The sequence below is a fragment of the Acipenser ruthenus genome, chromosome 16, assembly GCF_902713425.1.
Source record: "Acipenser ruthenus chromosome 16, fAciRut3.2 maternal haplotype, whole genome shotgun sequence".
Taxonomy (NCBI): domain Eukaryota; kingdom Metazoa; phylum Chordata; class Actinopteri; order Acipenseriformes; family Acipenseridae; genus Acipenser; species Acipenser ruthenus.
This window is the reverse complement of record NC_081204.1, coordinates 2996942-3020033: the sequence shown is the minus strand read 5'-3', so window position 1 is coordinate 3020033 and position 23092 is coordinate 2996942. Positions and strand designations below refer to the sequence as shown.

At 38.4% G+C, this 23092-nt stretch overlaps 1 protein-coding gene across 1 annotated transcript; it reads right to left on the bottom strand.

Annotated features, from left to right (window-relative positions):
• Positions 1–327: 327 nt before the first annotated feature.
• On the bottom strand, positions 328–21819 carry LOC117411791 (mRNA-decapping enzyme 1A-like). Its single transcript, XM_034019559.3, has 9 exons — positions 21613–21819; positions 20873–20913; positions 19278–19405; positions 11322–11388; positions 5774–5912; positions 5016–5135; positions 4150–4902; positions 2424–2636; positions 328–2262 (listed from the first exon to the last, which is right to left on the bottom strand). Exons 1-9 carry the CDS (start codon positions 21745–21747, stop codon positions 2182–2184), a joined length of 1677 nt encoding a protein of 558 aa, XP_033875450.1. The 5' UTR covers positions 21748–21819; the 3' UTR covers positions 328–2181.
• Between the last annotated feature and the right edge of the window lie 1273 nt (positions 21820–23092).

Sequence of the window (23092 nt, the reverse complement as noted above, 5' to 3'; positions counted from 1 at the left end):
ATTGATAGTAGCACCATCTATTCTAGTATACACCAGTAGAATACATTTTTAGGAAATATTGATTCTTCTCTAGTCTATTTGAGAATTCTTCAGGCATGGTGAATGCATCCAACGCCACCTAGTGGTTAATTACTTAACAGCAAGGTATCTTGTTGATGCCAGGCCGTGGTGTACCTTTTCATTAGAATATGTAATGTTCAAGCATATTGAACATATTAAAATAAAAACTGTTTGTTACTGTGTTATGTATATATGATTTGTGTAAGTCACTCAAGACATTGCATTTATATTTTTGCGCCATTTATAAAACACACAATGACAAAACGCTTTTAGGAGGTGCTAAAAAGCACCAGGATTATTTGTTTTTATTATAAAAAATATATTTGTAATGTACAAAATTAACTGATGAAAAATGCCCAATTTTTACAGATTGTTTCTTTGAAGCACACAGGCTTCTAAAAAATAAAAACCCGCCAATTTATGGCACAGTATTTATTCCCACACTGTAACAAAGGCAAACGGAAAATATAACATTACAAATATTCATGGTTTAAGAAGCAGTACCTCATGAAAACATCCTTCCTAAAAACCAAATTAAATAACTGACAAAGAAACTTAGAAATAACCAGCTTTCGTGGGCGTTCTTTACACATGTATGCAAAGGAGGCATTAATATAAAGGATGGTAAAATTATGGTTTAAAAGGACTTGGATTTAAAAACAAGTATGACCACAGTATAAAAAGCAACTTACTTCCAACTTAAGACACTGCATCTTTAAAAATAAACATAACCCTAAACAAAGCTTTATATTGCACACATCCTTGAAAAAGACAAAGCACGGCATTGCAGTTGCAAGTCTTTCCAAGTTGTTTTGAAGGCCAATATAGAAGGTCAGTCTCAAAAGAACAGGTGTCTTGTACGCAAGATTTAATTCATATACTGTGCTTTTTGGTTTCAAACATAAATATATATATATATTTTACTCTTTAGCTCGGCTGCTTTGATCTGAAAAGAAAATGCTAACAATCCAGATATAATTTCAATTTGCAACTCAAGTGGAGAAATACACACTGAAATGCTTTTCAAGAGCGATTGATTGCTATGTTGATTATGGCTTATTCTGATGAAATGGTAAGAGCAAAATAAAAAGCAGCTTTGGTCATTCGATAATTTCAAATGATTTTTTTATGCTGCTTTTTGATTTTCCCCTCTGAAGTTAAGATCCTTACCAACATAAAAAAACAAAACAAAAAAATGTTTTGCATCATATAAAAAGCAAAGAGCTTCATAGAACAAATAAGATGCTTCACTCTGAATGGTGTTTTGGCTTTATAATTACACAGGGGTAAACACATGTAGAACGCTGCAGCTACTTTTGATTGCTGATAAAGAATCTTAACAGAGAACTAAAATGGAAAATCTCTTGTGACCACATTTTTAATATAAACCAACCATTATGCTTATGTAAGGGTAAACCCTAAAGTATACAATTATGCAGGGAAATAAAGACCATTATATAGTCAATATCTGCTGTAGCAGAAATATTGCAAAAGATAATATTTTTTTTTAAAAGGAGCAATAGATTTTTAAAAAGAAACCAACCAAAAACTGCGACATGCTGAATTACACATTTTTTCCCCCATCTATATTTAAAGTGGCCCACCTAGAACAGATTTTTTTTTTTTTTTTTTCTCAAGTCTAAATTTGGTACTTTACTGCAGTAGCTTTGTACTGCATGATTTAATCCTCACTGACATCAGCCTTTATGAATAATTACTGGGCTAATCTTACAGAAAATGGTGGGATACGTTTTAAACCAAATAAAAAAAAACAAAAAAACAAAAAAAAACATTATATAACTTTTTTTAAATGTATTGTTCCCAGTTTCAAAACACTGCTGAAAATGAAATAGTACTGAAAATGAAACAGTGCAACAAGATAAAATACATAGCATATAAATACTCATTTTGTGCAAAAACACAAGTGCCTATTTCTTCAATGTAAACCTGCTGGTGATCGACCAAAGTGAAGCTACTTAAGTTTAAGAGAATCAGTCATATACTATAGCATCTAAGTTTTTTTTTCTTCTATTTTTCGCTCTCTAGTAAATACTACTGCACATTACAGACCACCTCTTTCACAATAGAGACATTTCTGTGTGCAGACCCAAAGTTCGAGGGCTATAATTTCATGTTGCAGAGATCCTTGGCTAGAACTTGAAGGTAGGCCTCGTGAATTGAACTGAGGAATTTAGAATCATTCTGAAAAAGAAAAAAACAGGGAATTAAAATAGAAGAGAGGTCTAGCACACGGCGCCACCTGTAGATGGCTCTAGGAAAGACAACTATAAAAAACAGGAGACCAGTAAACCAACCAAACCAAACCGTAGAAGGAATGGACACTGACAGCCTGCACTGCTTACCTTTATTAGGTGGATTAAGGTTTCCTGAAGCTGGGTCCTACTGAAGATACTGGATGATGGCGGAGCCTCTGCTGCCAGTGTTAGCGGTGATGCCGAACTGGGCTTGCTGTCTGGCTCTGTGGGCTTGCCTGCTGACTGCTGGAACACGCTTGGGGAGAGGAGGACTAACAGAGACTCTGCAGATGAGACTGAAGTAACCTGTGGTGGCACAACCTGCGGAGATACAGGGGTTTAGTGGGGCTGGAGGATTTGAAGAACCATCTCCTCAAGAAGGAACACAGAGGAGCAGAACAAAACACTAAAGACAGTGAACTATAAATAATCTATAAGCCCCCCCATTTCTACACACGAGAAAAACTGTGGTTTGTTACTAGTTACCAACAAATGTACTTTTAATGAAGTAATGAATACCCAAAGCATGAGGCATTCCCTGATTTCAAAAAATAATAGTAAAAAAAACCTGACTGCTGTTATTATCTACCAGGCCATGTCTTCTGCAAGGTGTAAGTCACTTAATCTACTTATTGGCAGTTATTTTGTTAAACTTTTAGACTGCACAAAAACAGCCACTTTATTTCTTATGCAAGGACATTATAACCCAACTGAAAAATTACACATTTATAAAGCTATTTTAAATTCTGTTCCTATAAGCAGCACCTGGTTTAAATGCACCTTCTCTTGTAATGTAGCAGTACACTTTTGATCCAAAAAAAACCTCAGTAAGATCATGGCTAGGAAATCCGGGAAAAAACATCTACATTTTACATTTAATAATGTACATAAATGATGGACATTGACTAAATGTTTTTGGTTTCTTTTTAATCACTCAATCATTCATCCTTGACCATTACACGCTTGAGTGACAATGACTGAAGCATATGCACTTCATCACCTAATCAGTGAGACAGCTGACTGGACACTGGACATGGAGTGATTTCAGCTGTTGAATTGCAAGCTTGAATAAAAGCAATAAAGAAAATCACAGAAAAAAAAACAATATGAAACACGTCTGTCAAGAGAGCATCGCCTTTGTGCAATTGGCATGTTGGAGGCTGGACGAGGGCAGCGTACTGTCGCTCGCCGTCTTGGGTGCTCACTGCCAGCAATTTCAAACCTGGCGAGACAGTATAACCAGACACACTCTGTCAATGACAGGCCACGAACTAGGAAACCAAGAGCCACAACACCTGCCCAAGATAGACAGATCATTTTGCAGCATCTTCGTGATGTCAGTTGTTAATCGGCACAATAAAAAGTCACTGCACCTGCTCTAAAACAGTTTGTCATTTTTCGATCACATCTAGTGAATTAAGTGATTAAGTTTCTTTTGATGCTCAAATATGTGATATGTTTCTTTCGATCCTCAAATATAAGTGATACTTTTCTTTTGATGCTCAGTATTATATAGTATTTCCCATGCTGACTAACTGTTCACACACTTCAACCACTTAGATTTCTGAAGCTGTTTGTAAAATGGCCCTGTGGGGCTTGCAGCTCTAATTTTGATCTCCTTCGAAGCTGTTTGCTTATAGTCAGTAAGCACAGTAAACAAGGACCTATGCAGAAACTAAAGAGCACGACAGAGAAAACACAACTGCATAATAAACAGGTTTGTTTTGAAACAGAAGCTATAAAACATAGCCCTTTAGTAACTTCTAGTAGTTGTAGTGTGTAATATGACAGACAGTATCAGATGGTCAGCATTTTTGCTCTAAACTGATAGTACCTGAACAGGGGTAGCCGGGATGCAATTGAGAGCTACTGGTTTAGAGATGGACTCTTTAAAGCACTCTGGTGTTGCGAGCTGACTGAGGGAGGGCAGGAAGTTTGGTGCGAGGGTTGGCTTGCTCAGTGCCTGCTGAGAGAGCTGGCCATGCTGCGGTGTCAGCTTCAGTTTGTGGAGGAGGTCTTGATTGAGAAAGCCCATGCTGAGGGCACTGCTTCCAAGCGGGGGCCGAATCCCTCCCGGAATGGCGCTCTGTGAGTGCGGGGCGGGATTCAGCTGCTCTGAAGCCGGTTGGCACACCATGAGGGGTGAGGTGGGCTTGATGTGAGACTGCTGCATCACCTTCATGAGGTCACTGCCGTCGGTACTGAGGTTAGACAGTATCTGAGAGCCAGCAGCCTCTGCAGGGTGTATGGATTGAAAAACAGGGCTGGAGCGAATGCTGGAGTTCGGGAGTTTCTTTATATCCGGTAGGGAAACCAAAGCTGGCGCTTGGCGCATGTGTGTCAGAGTCTCGTGTTGAGTTGAGGTAGCGGCACCAAGGCTGTCACCTAAACTCTCCAGGCCCTGTTGGGACACCAACGAAGGCTCATATGGGAAAGACTGGGCGAGGTTTAGCCTTCGGAGGAGACCATCCTGCTGTGTCTTCTCTGGTGTACCAAAGTTAGGGTAGCCCATCGGCGACTGTTCCTTTGGCAAAGAGCTTCCAAATAACTCTTCCACAGTTATCTGTTTCGGTCCTGGGTGGGTATTCTGTGTAAATACAATATATATCTTTATTTATATCAGAGGAATGTAATATACATGTTTCCATTAAAATGATGTTACCACTAACACTTAACTAAACAATGTATTGCTTACAGTACCTTTTCTTGCTGCTGTGAAGTGGCTGCATGTTCAGTAGCTTCCCCTGATGAAGATTTATAAGCGTTGCAGGCATGAAGCAATTCTGAGCTTGAAGAGATATCAAATTCACCAATCTGAGTCTATAAACAGAAATAAGGCAAATACTTAATTTAGAGTTTAAGCAATATCATCCATCCACCAGTAAGGGGCAGCATATATTAGTGCATAGAATTGTGGTCTGCCAGCAAAGCCAGCTTCTCAGACACACAAAAAAAAATTCACACACACATATATATATATATATATTTTTTTCAAACACCTTCAGTATGTTCTGGAGATAAAGCAATTATTAAACATTTTTCATTTCAGGTCACCTCTATGTACCAAATATTCCCTACATTGGCTGTCCTCTGCAGGCTCAATAATGGCTATCCAATTAGTTCCTAAATTGAAACATAAGCCTTCTGTATTAATGTGCCAACTGTCTTGCCCTCCACCAGTACAAATGGCCCTACTTTCCTTCCATTTTGAAATCTTCCCTCATTTCACAAACTGCCTCAATGCTTCCACGACAGTCTTGATTTCCCTTTAATCTTCAAAATATGTAAACACAAACCCAAGCCAGATTATTGTGTCCGAACAAAGCTAAACACTGTACCACATACATGTATTAATACAATCTAGAATACTATAATATAATACAAGCAGTTAAAAGCCCTTTAATACACAGCTGCTGTACCACCTGACTGTTGTACACGCTAGCGGAGGGCCGGCTCACCCGTTCATACTCATCCTTTGCTTTGCTGAGCATCTCCAGGATGTCGATAGGCCTGTCTTCAGTGCATCCATTGGTCTTGCTGGGTGTTTGCCTGCCGGGAGACCCCTGTTGGGCTCTCTCTGCCTCTTGTTTTACCACACTGAGGAACACAGCAATGTAAACAGGTTAGCACAACATCAATGCAAAGCAGAGTGACCACCTAAACAATTTATCCACAGTAGTGCCAAGCAACAGGTTTCTCCTGTGAGGAAACGTATTGCTACAAGCACTTCCAAACAGACTCATCTAGGAATATTTAATCCAAACTGCAGGTTTACTGAGTCGCAGTGCTATTAAATGGGTTCCACGAATTCAGTTTCACTCCTTATTTAAAAGCAGAGAAATAGCAGGCGCCTGTTGTGGGAGATTTGGGTTCTCCCTTATATTATAAATAAGCCACCATCATTCTCTTCTTGATATATATTATTATTAATATTATGTGTTTATTTAGCAGATGCCTTTATCCACGGCGACTTACAGAGACTAGGGTGTGTGAACTATGCATCAGCTGCAGAGTCACTTACAACAACGTCTCACCCGAAAGACGGAGCACAAGGAAGTTAAGTGACTTGCTCAGGGTCACAGTGAGTCAGTGAGTGAATCAGGATTTGAACTGGGGACCTCCTGGTCCACACAGCCTCTGTATGTGATGTTACACTACTTAACATATGAATTAAAAATAAGTCATTTAAAGCTACAGTAGCTGCTAGTTCCTATTTTATACAAGTGCACAGATGTAGAAAGAGCTTTGGATTAGCCTTGCAGATTCCATGCCACTCATATTTGGAGCGCTGGTAACCAATTTGAAATGATCAGTCATTTCATTTCCATGACAAAATGGTCATGGACTACAATATTTGCTAATCATTCTCAAGAGGACAATCCACATTTATCTTATCTTCTAGTGCACAGAAAAATACTTATGGGAATGAAAAGATTTTAAAAGTGGCACCCACTATGTTCACATGCTGGTGTCAAGAGGCATTATAAATACTGTACATGGCATGCAAACGGCATGCTTCAATCCCAGTAACCAAACCCTGTAGTGGGAATTGTTCTTAATGTAGGCTCTCTCTTTGCAAGCAGGTTCATCCAGGTTTCATTAAGCGAGAATAAATAGTAAAGCATTCTCAGCACACAGGCAGAGATCAGACATGGTTTAAAAACAGATCTGTGCCTTGCTGCAGGTGAAAACAAATATATTTTACGTTTGGGGCAACACGCACATGTTCTACAAGAACATGTCTGTCTAAGCACTGGAGCACTGTAACAATGGGAAGTGTAAATCAAGCTTATAGGTGTTGACCTATACTTACCAGGCAACCTTTTTGTCACAGTTGTCTGCCTTTAAAAAAAAAATGTCATAAATCTTCAAGTCTATGCGGAGTCCAAGCTTGGTCAGGTATGGAAATAAGACTCCCACTGCATAGCAGTTTAACCTATTCCAGGATTTACCACGAGTCTGACTAGCCACAGTGTACAGGTAACTAGCTCAGGTGTGTCTTATTAAACTCATCGTAAAACCAGCAATGGATGGAGCTGCTATGTAATGGGAGTCTCATTTCCATCCCTGTTTGTACAGATTGGTGGTATGAATTGGCTACAGTGGTTTTAAAGGGACCAGCAGCGTGCAGTATCACCAATGCATGATCCTTGAAGTTTCCATCCTGGAGTGTTATAATAAGCAAGTGTAGTCTTGCAGGTGATTAAAGACAGAAAGACAGTTACCCTTCAACCTACCAGCTACACTGGGACTGATGAGACGAACACGCAGGCTGGCAGCAGTCAGGGGAGAGAACAGGTGTCGGTACGCCAAAAACTCTGAGCTACAAAGTCAGACACCAAACACTTTCAGTATTGTTTGAATAATTTTGAAATGTCACAAAGCTGTCAAAAACAAAAAAAACAACTGCTGCATGTTTTTCCCCCCAAAAATACCTTCTATAAAAAACAATGCATCATCCCTCCATCACTGTGCTTTACCTATTTTACTAAACAAATCTCCAACTTAAGTGTAATCTACTGCTTTCCCAAGATACTAAGGAAGCAAGAAATGTATTTAAGCAGTGCTTTACAGCGTTGCCAGAAGGCACTCATAATGATCTCTGAACTTTCCAATGCTCTTAAAATAAATGTACTCTACAATCAATTTAAAAACGAGTATCCAAATACAGGGATGGAAATAAGACTCCTATTGCATAGTAGTTTGAGCCATTCCTCGTTTTACTATGAGTTTAATAAGACACACCTGAGCTTGTTAATTTTACGCTGTGGCTAATCAAGCTCGTATTAAAACCTGGAATGGATGAAACTGTTAAGGTATTAAAAAAAAAACCAAAAAAAACTAATGAAACAAAATATTTAAAAAATAACTTGAAAAGTTTGTACAATGACACTTTTAGTATAAATGGGAGCAGAGAGGTGATAATCACCACCAATCACCTACGTCAGAGGTTCAAAACAAGGCTAACCTTCACAGAAGGGATCAGAGCATTTCGGGGAACTGCCAACAACCCTTAGTTGAGCTGTATATCACAGTGTCCCTTAGAAACGAGCTTCTCAGCTTTTATCCTAGTGATGATCCGGTATCTTAGGTTAGAGATGGATAAGTTGCTATATAGAATACATCTTTGTCCGCCTCGGGGGTGTCACAATCATGCAACAATATGCCAGGAAGCAAGTTGCAGGCTCAGCTCACACATGGGCAATTTCACAGACATGTGCAGGTATAAGCATGTGCAATTCCAAACCCACTCTCTGAAATCTAACTCATACCCAGATGAGAAGGGCATCTGGATTGTGCCCAAAGGCTTGTACGGTACGTAGGTGTACTGGCAGAGAGAATATGAGAACCATAATGATAATTTAAGCGACACAGCCATAATACTCTTTTGACACGCACGGGATGCAGACTCATTTTACATTAGAAAGCTTTCACCGAATGCATTTCCTTTTCTGTTGTACTGGATATGTGCCAATCCACAGAGCAAACTAGTGTATCTGCACAGCTTCTTTTCAAAACATCCGGGGCAGCCCTGCATGCTTTTCAACACTAAACATCAAACACAGTGAAAGATGTGCTCCTCATATAAAGCAATCTTCTTTCTCTAGCCATTCTTAGAACCTGCATTATTAAACACTACTTCAGGCTCTCTGCCTCACAGAAGCTCAACTTTTTGGATATTGAAGTTGTATTCTTAACTATTCATGTACATGAATAGTTTAAACGGTAAATGACAAACACACATATAAAGAAGGTTTAAGAATTTCAATATAGATTCACAGCTTTAATTTATTCAGCATCTGTCATTTCACTCCAGGCACCCAAAGAATGCCCAAGAAATACTAGCAAATAGGAACAGCGGGAGATAAAGATTTTAACAAGAAAACAAACAGGCAGACAACCCAATTACAAGAACACATTTACATACAATGTGGGTTTGTGGGAGTCTGCGGTTATATTACTATTTCCTATCGTCCAATGACTATTCTTCTTAACCTTACACGTTATCTGCATTAAAGCCAGCTCTTGCTTAGGGCAATTTTCTAGCGCAGTGCACATTCTCCCCTTATCACTCCAGATAATAATGTGACATTCTATTTCTCCTTAAATGGGCAGGTTCAAACCTTTTAACAAGACTTTGCTTAGAAAACCCTCAATTGCCCCAAACGAATGTAATAACCTGAGTCATCCTGCCCCTACCCTGCACCACACAAACCCCACGATCCCAGGGAATGAAAATCATGGAGCGACTAATCATCTGAGCAGGTATTTTTGGAACGTGTGAGCCTCAGTACTTTGCAGCATGTCTGTGTGGATCAGACCCTGCACGACAGAAGGGCCTCCAAGCACAGATACGCAAGCGGCTGCCTAAGAAAACCTGACATTTAATGCTTGCTGCTTCATCTCTGACGCAGCAGCAGTCATTGAAAACAGGGGGCTGCATCACAGAGGAAAGGGATCAAACAATGCATTTTAATTAAATATACGCTGTGAATTACATTTAAAATAAAGCCAACTTAATGACGTGAATCCAAATAAACATTGCTCTACATTTCCTGTTGACAAACAGTGCATCTGACTATGCTTTTTTTATGCGAGAGCAAGCCAAGAAAAACAAAAAAAACTAACTGTGAATAATACAAAACCTAGGCCTGCTTCACTGAATACTTCATATATTTAATTGCTCTAGAGTAGGAGTTGCAGTTTTCCACAATAGCACTGTGTCAATTCAGGTTTCTGTAACTCAGATCTTAATTATGTTTAAGCCTACGTTATCATTCTATAAATTGTATATGATTTTTTATTATTATTAATATTTTTTTTTTTTTTATTTCACATGCTTGTTCTCATTTCCAATCTAAATATTTCCATTAGGAGTTTGAGAACTGTACAGAACACTGAATTTTACTTGATTAGTCTGTATAATGAAGCATAACCTTGAATAACTTACAGCCCCATTTCCTTTGGCTTCTTACAAACTTTACAACAGTCATCATAGAAACACATTATATTGCTGCAAATTTGCATTATGCACAGAATGGCCAAATGTATGCCATTAAGGTGCGCATGCTAGTGGAGGCAGCCTGCTAAGCACTCCAGGAAGTGCATGCTGTTGTGTGCAGGGAAGCAGACCCTGAAGGTACCGTACCTGGAAATCAGCCTCCCCAGTGATTACAAGTGACTGTTCTTCAAAAGGAGAGTGGTGGTGTACCATTCCCTTATGCCAAACCAGCTAATCTGCCCCCTGAGGAATCTTCCTCTCTCCCCCCCCATCCCCCATGAAGGTCACAGTGTCACTTTCAATTTTGAATATAAAGTACATGGAGGGGGGCAAAATATCATTTCAGAATAAGGCCATATTAAAAATCCATGGTTTGCATCTTTCAGGCTGTAACCACACGTATTTAATTCAGAAATCCCCACCCTAAATCAAAGACATTTATAATAGGAGGCTGTGTGGTCCAGTGGTTAAAGAAAAGGGCTTGTAACCAGGAGGTCCCCGGTTCAAATCCCACCTCAGCCACTGACTCATTGTGTGACCATGAGCAAGTCACTTAACCTCCTTGTGCTCCGTCTTTCGGGTGAGACGTAATTGTAAGTGACTCTGCAGCTGATGCATAGTTCACACACCCTAGTCTCTGTAAGTCGCCTTGGATGAAGGCGTCTGCTAAATAAACAAATAATAATAAATGTCAGCCACAAATATATTTGCACCCCCCAGAACATACAAATTACTCATCACAAGGAACTGGAAGTCTTCACTGTGTAGCAAATTACACAATGTTGTAAAACGAATACAAAATAAATAAATAAAAAACACCAACACCTGCACGGTAAAGCAAATACCTCAAGGAGAAACCATGACGGTGTGTTCTCGGATTGGAAACTCGCAGTAAAATGCTATCTGCGTCATTTATTAGTGTTGATCTACAACCATTGTCTCTTATAAAATGTGTGATGGAATAATGAAAAGCAATGCAATAAATGAACAAATCAGACACTTACCGTGACATGAGTTGTGCTATTCGTTGACAGTCGTTCTTGTCATAAAACCAGATGCTGTAAATGGACACTGAGGGAGAGAAAAATAAATAAATAAATAAAACAGGAGTAAAAGGAGATTTCCAAGCTACAATGCCTTCCACCACCTCCTCTAGGTATTTTACCATCAACTTTCATTCTTATTAAAAAAATAAAAAGCTTTTAAAAGATGTAAATGACCACTTAAAAAAAGTAAAGTGGGCAGCAGCCTACAACTTCAGTTGTTTCCTTAGCATTTCTACCTTGTGATATCAATGTGATATAAATAAATAAAGCTTCCAGACACAGTTATGATATGATCTTAACACTTGACTCCCCTCCTCTCCTCTCCCCTCCACGTCCTGCAAGTATCAACAGCTCCACCAAGGCTGTTGGCCTCAGCAGGTCACAGAGCATCACACACTGCAGGGTCAAAAGTTGACTTGGTAATCCCTTACCACTTCTGTTTCAAATGAGAATATGCTGCTGTATAAGTTTATACAATTAGGGAAGCTCGGGATAAAATCTGTGCAATCTGCCAACCTCCAAAAACATCACGTCTAGATGTGAAGCATTGTGCATTCAATAAATACATGCTGTTGGGGAGATACTGAACACTGTAAGCTGATGTCAAAGTGTGTGCAATTGGGCAAGGTACTGTTTTATGCAGTGATTATTGGAAGGATGACAGATTTAAAAAATAAAATGTAATTCCCTCTCCCAATACATACATTTACAATAAGTTAAGAGTACGACATGCTGACAAAGTAAAATTCCAAGAATTTGAAAATCAGGACCAGATATAGATTATTCTTTGGTCATCAACAATTCTTTTTTTTAGTATCTCTTTTCTTTTGTTATTCTATTCAATGTTGTGTTCTCTTGTGAACTGAACACGGTCACATTATACAAGATGTTTACCTACACATCACTGAATTAGGAAAAACAAACTCAAGGTTTGCAATCAGGGGTCAGTTCAGCACCATGAGAACTCCAGTTAACATTATCTACCATTACCGGTGATGGATGCATTTGCAAAGAATACATAAGCCTTCTCATACAATCCCTTAAACAACAAACTGCTCTTTGATCCAGTCCCCATCCCCACCCTAATGCAGGACATTTCTCACCAAAAATAATAAAATAATCCCTTCCAACATCAATACACTAACTATGTACATACGTAATGCATTAAAGTGAAGGGGGTTCATACACAGAGGGCTCTCTGTGTTTGTTATACATGATCAAGAGAAACGAGGTAGATTGCCACCGAAATGTGAAAACAGCAAGCTGCTTTTCATTTCCCATTTTAAAACCAACAAATGGATTTGCTAAGGGTGCAAGTGACAACACTTTAGCTCTTCAGCCACCTGCCTGCATCCCCCCTCTCACACCAACTATTTCACAAAACGAGCATTCAGATTTCAAGCTCACCTTTTTAAATGCTTAGAGAACGAGGATCAGCGTGTAATGTTTGCTTTGTACCAGTGTCACTCGTTAATGAAGAGTGTAGGGCAATTATATTTCCTTGCAATACTAGTCAAACTCGATCCCATTGAAAGAGAGACAACTTGTACTGTAAAAGCTGACCTTTTATACAGGAGATACCGTGTCTTTAGCTAGAGCTCCCTTAACGATAGCTTAATGGGCAAAAAAGGAGATAAGGCAAGCACTCTCCATTCTGCCACAAACAAGCTTACAGGAGTCCATCAATGTATTTGAATCAGTTTGAGCTGCTAAACGTGTCCGATTGTTCACTTTGCGCTGCTGGCAACGAGTCACAAGGAGTTGCCATTAAAGTCTATCACTGTAGCGCGTGGGAACTCACAGACGTAGAAACATTTCACTTACCAGAGGCACGGCAAGAAATTATAAACTGTCTCCCAAAGTCAAACATCAAACCTCCTACATGTTCTAAATGCTTCCCACTGATTTTAGGCTTATGTTGCATTCTCTTAGAAAACAAACTGCATGTGACGCACAAACTATTAGGGAAACAAAATGGTACACGTTACCCCAAATCTAAACTCCCTTAATAGAAGCCAAAATACTTAACATCTAACAAGCAATGGATTCTTGCACTACTGTTCATCCTATGTTGGAGAATGGTCGACACACACCTGTTCAATGCAGGCCAAAGATGTTGTAATGGGGTTTGCAACCTGCAGTAAAAAAATAAATAAACTGGCCACTATTTTTAGCAGCGTAATTTTCCACAGCCTTTTGAGCTGGGCTGAATCACTCTGCCAAGCTTCACTAAAATGTCACTTCACAGAAAGCAATTATTGGAACACAGTTTTAAGGGGGGTGGGGTGGGATGGGTCACAGGTATGACAGTTTGTTCAGCAAGCCATGAACACAACTAGAAATGTCACCTCCCATTAGGGTTGTTAGTGAAAACTTCAATATAAAGCCATACAGATAAATAAAATAAGGAAATGCATTAATAAGTTATAAAACATGTTTGGCAATATATCAAAAGGAATACTATGCAGATTCTGTGGATATAATATGTGTTGTTTACTAAGAAGGTACAACCTGTAAAATCCAGCCAGGAAAAAAAAGCAATCCTCCACTGAAAACTGGAGCAAAGTGGTACTGCATTACCCTAGAAATGTGAATTTTATAATAAAACAAAACAGGACGAATGATGGAAGAAGGTACAGAGAAGGCACAGGAAGAAGGAGAAGGCGCAAGCCGAGAGCGCCTGATGTTTCTGTGTCTAAGAAAAATGATTGAAAGACAAATCAACGCAACCAGGTAGAGAGCATAAGAGCAGGCGAGATCCTGCAGTGCCGACAGACTGCACAACATCCCCAGAGCTGCAAGCAGGCATGAAGTGCACTTACTGGAGCTCTGAGCAGTTTTACAAATGGCAACTTTATCGCCAGGATCCATTCCTTAACTGAGCTTAGTCAACTTGTGTATTTGTCTACCTTGAATAGCTGAATACCCTGTTGTCTCTGTACAGTAGTTCAAAGTAACATTGCAGTTAAAATGGAAGGCTCTGTTTTTAATGCCTACCCAATTCCCATTAAAGATTGTACAGTATTTATTGAGATTACTCATGACTCAAGGTAATGTTGCATTTTACCCCCAAAAATACATTTTACTCTCCGAGTTAAAATTAGACGGTAATTACTCCCAGACCCAAAAACTTATCTGGAGCGCGGGATGCATCGCATGGTGACCTACTGTCAGGTACAGGTCCTGTTGCAGGTCCTAGTGTTAGTGAGTGAAGCTGACAACATAAAGCAACGTCACATACAAAACCATATGTGACATCTCTAGCATTGAGATACATCTGCTCACTTTATAGCACTTTACTGAGCAATATGCTCTTTCTGTTAAAACAGAGCATCTTAAAAAAAATCTATGAGGAATTGATAAAAGGTTTAACAATAAAAAATACCATATCATATCATTTTATTTATTTTCACTGGTCTAAAAACTTAATTTTAGCTGATGCAGTCAAGAATTGAATAGAAAAAAAAAAATGTCAGACTGCAAACGGTTAAAAAAAAAAAAAAAAAAAAAAACAGAACTGAAAAGAAAAATGTAACAAAGCAAAAGTACAAGCCTCCACCCACCAGTTTGATATGCTGCAGGCATCACAAATTGATTTCAGGCATTCGTATAGGCAGCAAGTACACCCTACACACACAGTGAATTGCATGGATTAGAAGAGGCAACACATTTACTGTTATTACTATGCAAATCATATTTAAAAGAGCAGCAACTGCAAACCAGAGAAGCTTTTGTTCATATCTATCCACAGGGCTACATGCATGCACGTCAGACCATCACTATCACTACCATTACAATTACCAAGTGTTAGGGCATCTCACTGAAATGCACAAGAATCAATACATGCACACAAATGTACATATATGCACATATTTAAAAAGATAGATATCATTAATATTTTGTTTCAGTAGCTAATTTGAAGGAATATTGCAGGCAAGTTAGTTATTAGTCAATTCATCAAATGCAAATACATGTGGATTGAGAATTGATTAACCCATATTCGTCCAGCAAAATGTTTTTTATTTCTGATCAGTTTTATTAAATAACTATTTCAGCAAGTTCCAATTGCAAATTCAAATGCATAATCAATCAAGGATCAGAAAGCGAATTACTCTACAAAATCAGCTTTATTCAAATCACCAAACATTTGCGGTGGGTCTTGAGAAAAGCAGGCAACCCTAACTCTGCTAATGAGGCGTATTAGCAAGCTTATCTATTATTAGAACCTCAAATCCTAGCAACCACAGAGTTCCCTGTGTTAATGAGTCTATCTGGAGACTTTTTTTCGGGTTTGCAAAGCAAGCAAAGTAGCAGCTCCATCCCAAAACCATTCTACAAGCCCAGCTGCTATTTGCCTAAACCAAATCATCAGGTTGCTTTTCACCACTCCCAGCTATCACCCCCCCCCCCCCCGCCCAACCAATCTTCTATAGTTGTGATAATAGAAACACATCCCATCCAAACAAAAAACAGAAATCACTCTCCCACTGGGGCTGGGCCAGACCAAGTTGCTGTAGCCTGTACATTCCCTTCTGGTGATGGGAGAGACATGGCAGGCTGACAACATCATCAGTGACAGTGCTCATGACAGGAGGCAGTGTGTGCAAGTCTTGCATCGAAAAGGCATCTACAACAGTTTGTGTCAACATTATTTTACCAGATGACTGGAATAAAAAAAAAAAATGAACTATTACCAAGAATGCGGGAAGAATACAAGCCTTCGGCATTAGGAAATCTTACATGTTCCCCCACCCCCTTCTCTCAAGTGAATTGTCTGTGCTTTTCTGTGCAGTGTGAAACCCCAAGGACATACTTTGTTTTCTGCCGCAATTGATAATCCAGGCTCCCTCTTCTAGTTACCTCGTTCTTACCGCAAGGTAAATGTGAACCTGTGGATGGACAACCGGAGAGACAAGACACTTCGGCTCTCCTCTGAGTAACAGCAGCGTCTCCTTTCTCCTTTCCGATGCAGGTTTCCTAAGGCTGTGAAAATGAATTTCCAGGGTCTCTCCCAGGAGCTCATTCTGATAAACAAACCTCTGTATCTGGAGTCAGACCTCAAATACAAAGGGAAAGTGATAACCGAGACGGATTTGGAAACCTACTTTTTCCCTGCAATTCAAGGTAAGTTGCTGGTTTTCCTGGATTTAAAGTGGTTTGCTCTCATATTCTTTTGGATGGAGGTTACCGGGCTGACAAATCAATTACTAGATAGAAACATGCCGGACTGAAGCGTCACTATCAGCTACAACTGCTTGCCTATGCTTAAAGCTGCATCTTGCTGCTTAAACTCCAGTCTCTTGAATGTGCTATTGAATCCCAGTCTGGACCATGTGCAAGCCTACAGCCCCCCAGGCAACCAGGGTATAGTTACACTGTGATTAGCACTGAGTATGATACAAGGCTATGAGACACTGAGCTATATACTGAATAGGAACCTAATATTAATATTGGTTATATCGCCTGCATCGTATCAGTTTCCTGTCTAAGAATGATCCCGTTAAAAAAAAATAAAAAATAAAAAAATAGAAAAAGTCAACATTTCCTAGTTTAAAAGTCAGAGTAACAATACGATCATGGCAGAGCTCATCAAACCACTAAAATAACCGCCCTTCCATCAAGTCCCAGCTCTTTTGTCTTGGGATAAATAATTATTTAAAATCGCGGCTGATATCAGAACTATAACACCAGAAATCTGTACTAAAATATCACGAAAAGCGCTTATTAATTGAGACGTGCCGCCCCATATAAATGCTGTCACAAGCCATTGCTGAAGTAATTTATTTTATTATTTTACTTTAACAGTCATTCAGATTTTTATCTTTTCTTTTCACACTTTAGTAGCACAAGGATTTCAGTAACGGCGGTACAGGGCAGGCTTCACAGAAGGGATCTTTCCTTATATGGAAGTGGGGTGTTTTAAATTGAGGCTTGAGAAAGTCCAGTAGCTAATCACAAAATTCTGCCACAATGGAACCAATTATCTATTCCAGCAGTGCTCAGGACATGCCTTTAGCAAATATTACAATGCAAAGAACAGAAACACACTTCTTTAATGATTTAATATGCTCTTAGAAAATGTAGCTCAAAAACAAAAAGGAAACTCTGCGAATTAACTATTAAATTACTTCTTAACAGTAAGGTTAATGCATAGGGTGTGCATTTGCATGATTAAAGATAGAATTCATATTCAAAGCCATGCCTAACCCAATAAAGACACTTTTTTTTTTTTTAGGGCTGCCCAAGAGATTAGTTCAAAATTGCACAGTACAGACTTAGGATTTATTTTTCAAATCCTCAATACTCTCAGCATTCACCCCAAATCCTTTTGAAAAATGCATAAAAATAAAACTTTTCAAGCGCTGACTCAGCCTGCAAAATCTGACAGGAATCGCTGCAACACAAAGCCATGCTGGGCACCAGGGAGCTTTCTTTACAACACCCACGTGCATTGATGCAGTTCACAGATGAAACTGCATTCAATTTCAACTTTGTCATTTCTTAAGATTAGTACATTCATTTACAGTAGCATACAGATCTCATCTTCACAACACGATTGAACCACTTTGTATCTTCGGCAGTTGATGCTAAATTTCCTTGAGAACTGGAGTAAGTCACATTGTACAGTGATTTCAAGAATATAACACATTTCTTATTTATACTGTGTATGACAAGAGCTGCTTTGGGTTACATAGAACCTAATCATGTGCATCTCTTATATTCTACTGTATAAAAAACATCACAGTGTACTATAAAGAATATTACCCAGGTCTACAGAACAGCTCTTTATTATGCACAATCCGTATATATTACTCAGAATTTCTATTCATATTTGTAAGAGGCTAAAATCCAAGCTCCACCCCCTAAACACAGAAGGGGAAACACTAATATGTAACAAAACAAAATGAACATTAGTAGGACCATTTTGTAACATGGAGATATGTAGAGATATGGTGGAACATTTCTTGTTGTAGACCCCAAAAGGATGTTATCCATTTAGGCAATTAAGACTGACATCTGGCTGTTAGACTAAGGTAAGGAGTTGGATGCTAATACAAGTAATAGCTGTGCAGTGTGACTGATATAACACTGTAGAATATAGAATGAATCACCCATTCTAAGACAGCTCAGGCTTTTTTTTTTTTTTTTTTTTTTTACATGGGAATCAAATAGATTTACGCATCTATGACAACTGCCCATGGTGGCTTGGTTTTCTAAAATAATTCAACAAGTGACTGACAGATCTAACATCAATCTATTTAAAAGAGGTGTGTCTAAACAGATAAGTGCAACGAAAGGGGATGAATCAGTCAAGTAAAAATATTCTTGGCAAATTTATAAAAGTTGCACTTGCTTGTACACAGAGCAACACCTTTTTGTATTGTGTGTTATTTCAGGTACGTTAAAGATTTATGAATATGGGATAGTTGGTGATCAATTTGCCATTCTTATAAAAAAAAAAAAAAAAAAAAAGAGTCATGGTTTGGAATGTAGTCTTCACACCTTGGGTGGTTGGACACCGGCCCACAGCTAGCTGTGAATTCTGGTTAAAGTTAACTAGAAGCATATATAGGAGGATACATATCTAAACTCAGTATTGGAGGAACAGAAAGCAATGCTTTTAAAAACATATTTGTATTTCATGTTCTATGTTGTATATAAAACTGGAGCATCACCATATGATACTTGAAAGATCTGCATCTCACTCATTCTGCAAAACCTGGTCCAGTTGGCAATGTAATCACTGCCATTGTTTTTTTTTGTTTTTTTTTTACCCCACTTAATTTGAAGTGTTTTTTGTTTTCTGCAAATGAACAATTGTGCAAGGCACTATACAGCCAGCAATGTCCTTTAAAATGCAGTCACAAGCCTTGGCCTGTATCTTCAGTACATACTAACAGGCACAGTACTTACAACTTGAATTTCTGTAGAGAAGAAATGGGTCCTGGAGCTGAAACTCCAGATCTTTGTTAATGGGTTCAACTAGATTCTTCATGTTCAGCCGATTCATGATTGTAAAGCCATGGTATGGCGTGGCATACCTGCAGGTAAACAAGCGTAGTCAGTGATTCAGTTAGATATTTTTTTGTGAAATCTTTATGAAATACAATTCTGAAGCCTAGTTGCTCGGTTATACAGAAGTTTGCACACTTTTCCATTTAATGAATAAAAGAACTGAGGTGGGGGATGATTGAATAGTTTGTTTCCCGATTCTGTTTGTCATGTTTAGTCAACCATTCACTTGTACTTTCTGCAAAACCTCCCAAGGGCCTTACTGTCCAATATTCCTTACAAGAGTGCAAAGTCATTGCGTCTCAAATATTCGATACTCAAAGCTCTCTGGTGTTGAGACAGGAAACGTAGGTTTCCATTGCTGATGACCACCCTGACAAGCCAAGAAAGCTACAGACAGACAATTTGGACAATTTCAAATGTTAGCAGTGAATTCTTCAGCTACTATTTTGAGTTCCTCATTCAATTAAACACTTTATAATAAACCTAAAAACCTATGCAGATCAACACATACACGTCTGCCATCAGGTTTATCCTGCAAAACAGGAGGCTGTGTGGTCCAGCGGTTAAATAAAAGGGCTTGTAACCAGGAGGTCCCCGGTTCAAATCCCACCTCAACCACTGACTCATTGTGTGACCCTGAGCACGTCACTTAACCTCTTTGTGCTCCGTCTTTCAGGTGAGACGTAATTGTAAGTGACTCTGCAGCTGATGCATAGTTCACACACCCTAGTCTCTGTAAGTCGCCTTGGATAAAGGCGTCTGCTAAATAAACAAATAATAATAAACAATTAATATAAATTTTTATAGAGCACCTTCTCGGTGTAGCACAAAGAAGCTGGAAAATATTTTTTTTTCAACTAGCTTAAGAAATTAGCTTCACTTAAGATTTGAGTCATTAGTAAGTAAGATGCACTGCACAGAAGCTCAGCATTGTGTACAGTATCAAGTCAGATAAGCATTTTAAATGCAAGTCTTGATTGAGGTCCAACTGCATAGTTGTTTTTTCAATAAGTCACAATGTACAAATCATACACTAATCTGGACTGGAGTTGAACAAACTGAAAGGACTTCGACCCAAATACTCTGCTAAGTCTTTCTTATATGTACACTTTTTTTTTTTTTTTTAAACCTTTATTTTACTAGGTAAGCACATTGAGATTAAAATCTCTTTTACAAGTGCGACCTAGCCAAGAAAGGCAGCAGCAACCCAATAAAACACGGTACAAAAACACAGATACAAAAATAAAATACTTGACAAACAAATCATAATACAGTCAACAATCAAATAGTAACAAACAGTAACAAGTCTACTCAACTACTTCAAACAACTCGTGCATCTTACTCTTAAATTGTACTAAAGTTATTCGGGACTGCAACTTAAGTTTACACTGTAAATCATTCCAAGACCAAGGCGCAAAATAGGGGGCAAAACAGTTAGAGACAATACAGTGGTCAGGTTCCATGAAATAAACAAGTATGTCTAGAAAACCAACCTGGTGTACACAAATAAGGTACCCTCGATATCTGTCTTCTCCTGTAACAGGGCAAAAACAAATACAAAATGTTACTTTTAAGTACAGCATTTCAGGTAAGATGGAAACATATAGAACATAATCTAATACTCATTATGAACTTAATTTAGGCTACTGATCCTCCAAATCCAACGTGACATTACATATTAGGCTTTAGTGACAGACTTTGTTGATCTTATGTGCCCAATCTAACCCAACATAAATCAAGCATCAATATTATTATTGGACTTTAGATTAAAAAAGATAAATCTTATTGTATCAGTCATAAAACCTGCTTTAGTATCTCAAAGTTGGTTTATCTAACCACAGGGTTCTGCCTGTTACCAAAATGTCCAGTACACAGTAACTAATATATATATATATATATATATATATATATATATATATATATATATATATATATATATATATATATTTAAGTATGTCTCGACAGGAATAACGCAGTTCATAAACCATTATGTGGCTTTTGTAGAAAATAAACACTTGATCACAATTCCGTCGTATTTTGACACGTATTGCTGTTGTTATTTTTTTCCATGTCATTTACCACGTCTTGACTTTTTATATATCTAGCAGAAAAGACGAAGTTGCATTTTGTTTTGTTTTCACTCCGAGTCTAAATCGGTGGACACAGAAATCTCGCCAAATCAGCTCAGTACTGTTTTTAATGGCGCACAACCGAATGTTTCTTAACCGCTTACCCATTCGTTTGCTTTGGGATTGAATGTGTAAAGTGCTACCTGCCCGGTAACATCGACAATTCGGTTAATGTAAGGATCGTGTTGTTTTAGTGCTGCTAGACTCATATGCTGTCCTGCCGTACTAATCGCCTCCATCTTGGATACTGAATCCTGGACAAACGCACTACAGAAGCACTTCTATCAACACTGCTCCCCACGCCAAAGGGCGCAGAGACTACAGCAAATATCGTTCCTACCTTGATAAACGACTTTTATGTTCCGTTCTAGTGCCATGTTTCTTTTGCAAACCAATGTTTCCCCTTTTTTATTACCGTTGTGTAATCAATCAGATAAAGCCGGAGCAGGGCTTATGTGAGAAGGAATAGTATGTGTAACTTGTGGTCTACCACATTACAAACTGAAAAGGCAAATCTGAAAAATGTGCATAATAAATTAATGCTGTATAATCTAAAATCTAAAACCTCCAATGTGGTATCTGCTTGATGGCTTTTGAAATATAACATTTTGGACAGTGATTTGATGGCAGACATATATTAAAATATTTATTATTTTTAAACATTCTACAAAATGCAGCATTTTGCCTTATTTTTACAGCCCTGTTATCCATCGACTTAACTGTTATTTTATGTTGGGTGCCAGGCGTAGGTACCCTGTAGCTGTCGTTTTGTGTTACCATACTTATTATACCTAGCTCATCAGCCACACTGCAGCATATTTAAGCAGACAGTGCACTGCAACAGCAAGATGCATTTCTTCAAAACAGGAAAGTCAGATGTCACTTTACTTAAGGCAAATGGTCTGTGAAGGATGGAAAAGAAAACACGGTTAAATATTGCTCTGTAACACAAATATTAATAATCAGAATAAACTCAATTAAGAGGTGTTGCCTTGTGAATGATTTTTTAAACAGCATTTGAACATTCATAAAAGTAAGTTACTGTTGAAAGGGGATATTGGAGAACTGGGTTTATTTTCTCTCAATGCCATGTCTGGTCAGCACTGGTTTCAAACCAGTTAGAGTTGTCTGTTTATGTTTTGAAGCTGGTTGATACAAAGAACATGGTAAAGCTCAGATAGTATGATGGAAGCACAGTAAATGGAAAAATTACCAGACTGTCTTTGACTAAATCAACACACTATAAAACATGGAGTTGCAAAAACTGCTGTCAAATTTTAAAGTAGTTTATTTCACAGCTTATGTTTGTGTTTTACCATGCGTGTCTGTGCTTTGCCATGCTTGTACTATACTTAGTACATTTTATTGCTTTTACCATGATATGCCACAGTAAACCTTTACAACAGCTATTCCGTGTTTGTCGTTGCTGCAAACGTGTGTTGAGTTTAAATAAACAAGCTGGGTAACCAGTACATATGTGTGTTCAATTCAAAAGTCAGACAAGATGTTTTTAGGTTTTTCTTTACCCTAATTTATCCTGGAGGACTGGAAGAAAATCATATGCCAGATGTCTCTAGCACAGTG

Coding starts and splice junctions, on each gene's coding strand:
- LOC117411791 (XM_034019559.3), bottom strand. CDS start 21,747: ATGGAGGCGATTAGTACGGCAGGACAGCATATGAGTCTAGCAGCACTA. Junction 19,406..20,872: donor ACCTTATTTGTGTACACCAG/GTTGGTTTTCTA, acceptor GTTTACCTGCAG/GTATGCCACGCCATACCATG. Junction 5,913..11,321: donor ATAGCACAACTCATGTCACG/GTAAGTGTCTGA, acceptor TGTGTTCCTCAG/TGTGGTAAAACAAGAGGCAG.